Source organism: Curcuma longa, chromosome 4, assembly GCF_044706935.1.
Source record: "Curcuma longa cultivar G26 ecotype Majalengka, Jawa Barat chromosome 4, ITB_CL_G26_1.1, whole genome shotgun sequence".
NCBI classification, from domain to species: domain Eukaryota; kingdom Viridiplantae; phylum Streptophyta; class Magnoliopsida; order Zingiberales; family Zingiberaceae; genus Curcuma; species Curcuma longa.
In genome coordinates, this window is record NC_133864.1 from 13571631 (window position 1) to 13579034 (window position 7404).

At 34.7% G+C, this 7404-nt stretch overlaps 1 protein-coding gene across 2 annotated transcripts; it reads right to left on the reverse strand.

Annotated features, from left to right (window-relative positions):
• Positions 1-957: 957 nt before the first annotated feature.
• LOC141827355 (two-pore potassium channel 3-like) lies at positions 958-4150 on the reverse strand. Of its 2 annotated transcripts, none has more exons than XM_074714577.1 (2): positions 2882-4150; positions 958-1339 (listed from the first exon to the last, which is right to left on the reverse strand). In XM_074714577.1, the coding sequence occupies exons 1-2, from the start codon at positions 4135-4137 to the stop codon at positions 1192-1194; spliced, it is 1404 nt and encodes a 467-aa protein (XP_074570678.1). In that variant the 5' UTR covers positions 4138-4150; the 3' UTR covers positions 958-1191. The 2 variants fall into 2 exon arrangements, with proteins under 2 accessions (XP_074570678.1, XP_074570679.1); XM_074714578.1 differs by having other exon boundaries at positions 1198-1339; positions 2878-4150.
• Positions 4151-7404: the final 3254 nt, after the last annotated feature.

Sequence of the window (7404 nt, forward strand, 5' to 3'; positions counted from 1 at the left end):
TCAACTAAATTTCCACAACCTATGATCATTGGTGACTTATTAGTTGGTCTTATGGTGTTAAAAAGTTGATTTCGTGGAACTCATTCTTCACATGTTAAATGAGGATAAAAATAGAAATATACATCACAAATTTAGGATTGAATGCACAATCTGACTTAAGTAGATTTACAGCTTTTTCTAGAACTTATTTAGGAGCTCAGACATTTTCATTCCATAAGAGTTCTTGAAGGGAAACAAGTCCCTTTTCTTGTTACACTTTACAAGGTGTCGTAGAATTGTATTGTATTCCGTCCTCTTGGTTTTGAGTCTTGTTGCGCTAAATGATTTGATATTTCGGTGTCTGTGAAGCATTGTTGATGTTCTTCTAAGATCCATTATTTTCACATGCTTGTGGATTCTTCTCTTCCTTCTAAGGACATAGTTATATTATTGTAAATCATCTAAATCTATTTTGTTTGTAGTAATTTAGTTTCTTTTTTCCAATACAAAATCTCGAGCTTCCTTTCTTCGGTGTGCAACTTGAGAAAATCTCAGATTTTAGATGACTGCAATGTTTTTTTTTCTGTTTTTTTTTCTGTGAAGTGTCATTTTAGAGGAGCAAAGAGCTACAGACTTATCTTTTAGATCAAATTCATCTATTTCTTCCATTCCATCTTCCCTGAATTTGAAGGTTAAAAAATGGACGTTGTCATATATTTTCCATATATATTTGGAGACTTTATAGAGCTTAGTCTCTCATTAACCAATGTTATTGATATGAGACTAAACCGGCTTTACAATGGAATAGGTTTGGTTTCTCTATTTCAACAGGGGTTTATACACGCAACTAGACAGAACTAGCTTTCTGTTCTTGATTAAACTTCATGATTTAACTCGAATAGAATGAACTTATTAATATCAAAATTTTATACATTCTTACTGATTCCGATAGAACCAGCTGGTTTGTGATTCCTTGAGTTAATCGAATGTCCAGTACAAACGATGATTTGCCTGGAAATTATAGAATAAACCATAAATTTACACCACTAATAAAAACTACTGCTTAGCTATTTACAAGGTTTCTGACACAATACATCGCCGTAGTGACTTGACTACGTTACAAAGAAATGAAGAATCATAAAGAAGCACAAGCCAAATAGAGAATTTTTTACAAGCTGCAACTTGCAATACTTAATTCTAAAATGAATTATATTAATCCTGACTTGCAACGAGACACGAGAGTGTGATTTTTCCACATTTTCCAGCATCTAGCTTGTCGAATTGGTTGCAGATTGGTATGATATCTTTCTCCGAGATCTTTTCCATCTCCTTGAGCTTGTAAACCACATATTCTGATTTACTGCAGTGTGAAAGTTGAGTTTTCATGATTAAAAAAAAATAGCTATTGCGTAGCCAACGGACCGAAGAAGTTGTAATCAGCATTAAATTTGATGAAAACATATTTTAAGCATACATGCCTGAGCTTCGAATGGTTTGATAATTAGGAAGAAAAAAACCAATAGTTGAACAATTTTGATACACAATATTGGTGCCTAAGCTAATTTGTTGACTCTAAAAGATTATATCCTAAAACTCATTTACATGTCCATTACCTGAGTGAAAGTTCTAAGTTGAATCATAACAAATAAAGAAAGTATTGGGAAATCATTGCATGGCAATTCAAACTCACTAGGATTAAATAAACCAACAAATAGCCCATCTAAGTAGCTTATGATTCATAATCAGTTTTAAGCACCTAGTGTATCAAAGATTTTAGGATATAGTTCATACAGAAGAACACAAGTCTTGTTGCTTCTTATCATATTCAAGATAGCAACTAGTTTCACTAGTAAGTTAAAAGGCCCTTCAATGAATGAACCAGTGAACTGTTAGTAGAAGATCATCTACTAGCATTCAAAATTTATTCAGTCATGAATGGAACTTTGGCAAAGGAAATTCTGGGAAGCCACTATTTAATATTCATCCCACAGACAATCAGCATCACACTTTATAAAGGTCTTCACCAATTTAATATCTTGTCAGCCAACTTGCTAGCAAGAGACTTCAAAATCCGTCTCTTCTTCAGTGGTGACAAAAACATCAGTTCGTTCAGTTTCCAGTTCTCTGGTTTGATAGAAATGCATGATCTTGGACAAGCCAAATGACCAGGTGACCAATAATTGCTGCTGAAGAAGTGAATAAGAACATCATCCTGTTTTTGTAGCAAATACTTGATCCTCACAATTCCTACTGTTTCCACAACTATTTCAAACCTCTAGAAATACCTTCTGGCTTTGGCTGTTTGTGTTAAAAGGAAACAATTTTAGTGACTTAGTGTTTAACTACTCTTGTATTCTGTATTCCCTATTAATGTCGTCTACTTCTCTCATCTCCTCCATTTCTCAGATAAATACTAAAAGAGACAAATATAAGAACTGCTAACTTATACTTTTTCTTCATACTCCCCAAATTTTATTGAATCTTCATAAGAATATGCTAATAAATTAATCTAAAATTCTGATCCAACCAACTTTTAGTCACCTAAATTCTGTTCACAGCTTAACATAAACCTTCCATTTCTTTATGCAACCAACTGAGCATGAAGGACTGATAGATAGCATTATAAAAAATTCTCAACAAAGGTGTCAAAGGATCAAACAGATCCAGAAAAGCCAGAGGTGAAATGTATAGTGGAGATCAATGAAGCAAATCCTTATGTTAAATGTTCTTTCAATTGCTTTATTAGATCCCTCAAACCAACAGCATGCATTACCTGAATTTTGTCTGGAATCATTCAACTTCATTTTGCACATATAACAAGTACGAAATTAATCAACTAAAAAATAGCAGGAATATATCAACCAAGGAAGAAACCATCAAAAAATTAGGGTAACTCACTCACGTAACAAATCCGGTGTTGTTGATATCAGCAGCAAGGAATTCGGAGACGGTCATGTCCCTGCAGAGCACCAATTTTGCTATGCTCCTGTGCCTCTTGTCGATCCTCGCCTCAGCCAAGTAAAGAAATGCACGAGCGACTGCGAGAGTGGACACGAGAAGCCAGAGCGACGCGAACAGCCTGCCCGGGAGCGTCTTGAACGCTCGGTCTCCGTACCCCACCGTGGTCACAGACATCACCGACAGGTAGAACGAATCGATCCACCCGAGCCGCTCGACGAAGCGAAGCACCCCGGTGCCGATGCCGATGCAGAGCAGGACGACGCAGAGTGCGAGCGCGACCTTCATCCGTATCCTCATCCGCCCCTTCTTGACATCGATGATGTAGGTCCGGGTGATGTCGTGGCCGCGCTGGTGCTGATCGTGAGAATTTTTGTTACTGTGTTTCTTCTTGGCATCAACCTTCAATGGGTTGTTGACGGCGGAGAGGAGGAGGGACTCCTGGATGTCGAGCACGTAGGATACCATGCCGGTGAGAAGGATGTCGACGAAACCGAAGCCGACGATCACGAACAAGATGGAGAAGATCTTGGCAGAGGAGGAGGCGGGGGTGATGTCGCCGTAGCCGATGGTGCACATAGTGACGATGCAGAAGTAGAGTGCGTCGACCACAGGGTGGGTCTCGGTAGCAGCGAAGTGATGGCGATTGAAGATATAGATGGAGACTCCAAAGGCGAGGTAGACGACGAGGAGGATGAAGGCCTGGCTGATGATGGGGGGTCGACCGGGGGTGTCGGGCTGGGAGTGGGAGGGGCTGACGTCGTTGATCGTCGCCATCGCGGGGGCGGTTCGGGATCGGTGGAGGTTGGTGTTCCACTGCGCGGAGGAGGAATCGCTGAGCCAAACATCGGTGGCAGCGGCGGCGGCAGCGAAAGCGGAAGAGAAGGGGCTAGGGTTGGGACTGTTGGGGACAGGGGAGGCGGGAAGAGGGGGAGAAGCGGCGGAGGCGTCGGGCTGGTCGTCGATTCCGTTGGGGAAGTGGCCGAAGATGAGGAGATCCTTGAGGGAAGAAGAGGCGGCGGTAGTGGGGGAAGAGACGACGGGGATAGAAATCTCTCCGTCTTCAGGGAGAGTGCACAGAGCGGAGGACGGCGGCGTGGAGGAACTGGCGGAAGGCCTCCACCGGTGAAAGGGCAGCGACGGAGTGGGAGACGGTGTCGGTGAGCCGATACTTACCGGAAGCAGAGGCTCTGTGTCCATGCTGCTTCGTCGATGGATATGGAAATGAGGAAGAAGACGAACTTGACCAAGAGAAGAGAACAAATAATTTAAATGTTTTTTTAATGGACGATTAATATTAATGATTATCAATTTCTCATTAAGTGCAGGTGTTCATCGTTTCAGCGATTTCATATGATTAATTTTATAATTATTTATGAAATAATAAATACGATCGATTCGATCTTTATCTATTAAAATAAATTTATGTCATAGTAATTAATTGAATTATGTCCCAAAAATAAACTATAACTCAAAGAAATTGAAAAAGAGAGAAAATAGTAGATAATTAATTGATTTTATATTTAGCAACTGAAATTTGGAGAAAAAAAACTAAAATCAGTAAACACAATGAACAATGACAATATTTAATCTACAATAATATCAAACCATTACCATTGCTTTTGTGAAAAAAAACCATTAAATCCCTTTTGTGGGTCAGTGGTCAAATAGGAAAGTACTCAGAGCAGATTTAGATTTAAAATTTAAATATGATGAATATTTTATAGGTTACTTTTAAATGTATATAAATTATAATTTGGAATTTAAAGACAGTCTATTTTCAAGATTTTAAATATTTAGATTATATTAAAAAATTATGAAAACAATTATTTATCATAGATTGTTATTTAACTTATAGAAAATTAATAATGAAATAAAGTATGACGGTAGAAAGATGACTACGTAGTTAGCACAAAACAAGAACATTGAAATTTTAATATTTTAGGAAAGGGATGATCTTCCTTTTGATTTGCCCATTGAAAATGTTGAAAGTGTTCATGTTGAAGATCATTAACAATCAATTTCCACAATCGATCTATCATTCTAGAAAGTCATGTTCTAGTATTCGAGGCATAACTGAGTTGGTTATGATGCAGCAGATTTGTAGAAGAGATGGTTCGAATCCTGTTAAAGATTCGAATTCTAGCGAAGTGAGACAATGACGAATTCCATCTTTTACAGAATAGAAAATCATGTTCTACCTGAGTACTAGAGCCATGGTTTGTAATGCAGCTGGTTGTCTCAAGTGGGATCTATCCGATCCAATCCCATTTGAATAATTATATTTTAAGATATTTTTCATAATTTTACTATCAAATAAAGTATACACGTGCTCCAATCAAAAATCAAACCGTAATACTTAAAAATAATAATAAATCTCAGTCAGTCTCATAGACTTAATCGGGGATGGTCGATTTGATCCCACGAAAATTTTCCACTGACCACCAGGGTAAAGCACATACGGCGGCTCAATCCAGATGCCCAGCATCCTTTGATTGCGTTCTCCATTTGGAAAAAAAAAATCTTACAAATACGTCATAACTAGGGATCAAACCACTGGTTCGTAGCTAAAGATCACAACCCGAATGTCCTACCGTTGCATCATTGCCCCGGGGACAACCGTAATACTTTAAGAATCCATGGAGCATCGTCATCATTACCGTTGCAGCGGGGCCACTAAAATCAATCATAGCCTACGGACTCTGGCCAAATTCCGAATGGAATTATTGGAAACGATCTCATAATTGCTCCGCTGATAGCGAAAGACAACTTACGCGACGGTGAAAGACAACTTATGCAAATATAGATAATCATAAAATCTCATAAGAACAGGAAAAGGAAATCATAAAAATCAAGTAAACCATGGATTACTACAAAAACTCACACGAAACAAAAGCAGACAACTCGCCACAATATTAATTAGTCGGTCCATTTTGAAAAAGATACACACTAACCACATTTAACTTTATCCAAATTTATGATTTTGAATAAAATATTCATAACTAAATTTGATATTTAATTTAGTAAGAATTTATTATATTAATTTAATATATAAAAGATTAATTAATTAAATAAATAAATTTAATAACTCATTAAATTAATAAATTTAAACACATATATATTCAATTTATTAATATTCATGAATATTATTAGTGAATCATATTTATCAAAAAAATTTTTATTAATATACTAGATAAATTTTTTTTAAAATGAATAAATAAATTTATATTATGGAATTGAATACAAATCAAATAAATTTTAAAATATAAAAAAAATTTAAATAATCAAATAAGTTTGAACTAGGAGTTTGATAACATTTAAACGAATTAAATTCAAGTCCAATTTGAATCAAATTTAAAATCATAAAAAAATCAAGTCAAATTTAAATAATTATTTCAATAACTTATTTAATTTAAACTTGATCTGATTTAATTTGATTATCTTATTAAATAAATTTGAACCTGATTAAATCTCGTTCCCATCCTAAGTCCAAGTAAATCTTTTCGATGGATTACGATCAAATTTAAGTTAATAGCAGTCTCACCAGTTCGCCCTCGTTTATTTTTCTTCAACCAACTTAGACCATCTCTAATCCATATCACCAAATTTGATATCATTTTCACACCAAAATGGTGCAATTTCAACACCAAATACTATTTCAATTCCAACTCACTCATACTATTTTACATCAAAAAGGAATATTCTTTAGAATATTCTATTTATTTTTATTCATTTATTCATAATTTAATTATCGATATATATTTTAATTTAATAATTAATTTATGATAATTATTATATTTAAAATTAATATTTTATTTATATTTATAATAAATACTTAATAATATATTTATAATAAATAATTAATAATTAAAATAATAATTATAAATTTATTTTTATTTATGATATTTAATAATATATATTATATTTATTTTTAAATATAATAATATATATTATTTTATTTTTATTTTTATTTTTAATTATATAATATAATAACAAAAAATAAAATATAAAAATGACATCACCAAATTTGGTGATGCACTGTAGTATCATCAAATTTGATGATGTATTTTTGGAATTGATTGAAGAGAATTGATATAATTTTTATATTAAATTTAAATTTTTGGGGATGGATTAAAGTTGCTCTTAGCACAGTCACTCCAGTAGCCACAAGGCCCACAACTGGAATCCAAAGCGGAGAGATCGAAGTCCAGTTTATAAATAATAATAAAAAGTACGTTAATATGCATCGATCTCAAGGCACCGCACGTGGAACGGTGACAGCAATTTATACAACTCACAAGTCTTTTCCAGATTCAACTTCTCAAACTGTACGACCATTCATTTTATTATTATTACTATTATTATTTCATAAGTTGATAATTCAATGAAGCTCTCTCGATTTCCAGTTCTGCACCAGAAAGATGCCTCCCAATTATAATTTTTATGGTTTTTAAACACTTTTTACTG

Bases quoted from the DNA above. Each gene is read 5' to 3' on its own strand.
- LOC141827355 (XM_074714577.1), bottom strand. From the start codon at position 4,137: ATGGACACAGAGCCTCTGCTTCCGGTAAGTATCGGCTCACCGACACCG. The intron at 1,340-2,881 runs GTGAGTGAGTTA...TTCACACTGCAG, and splicing joins AACAACACCGGATTTGTTAC to TAAATCAGAATATGTGGTTT.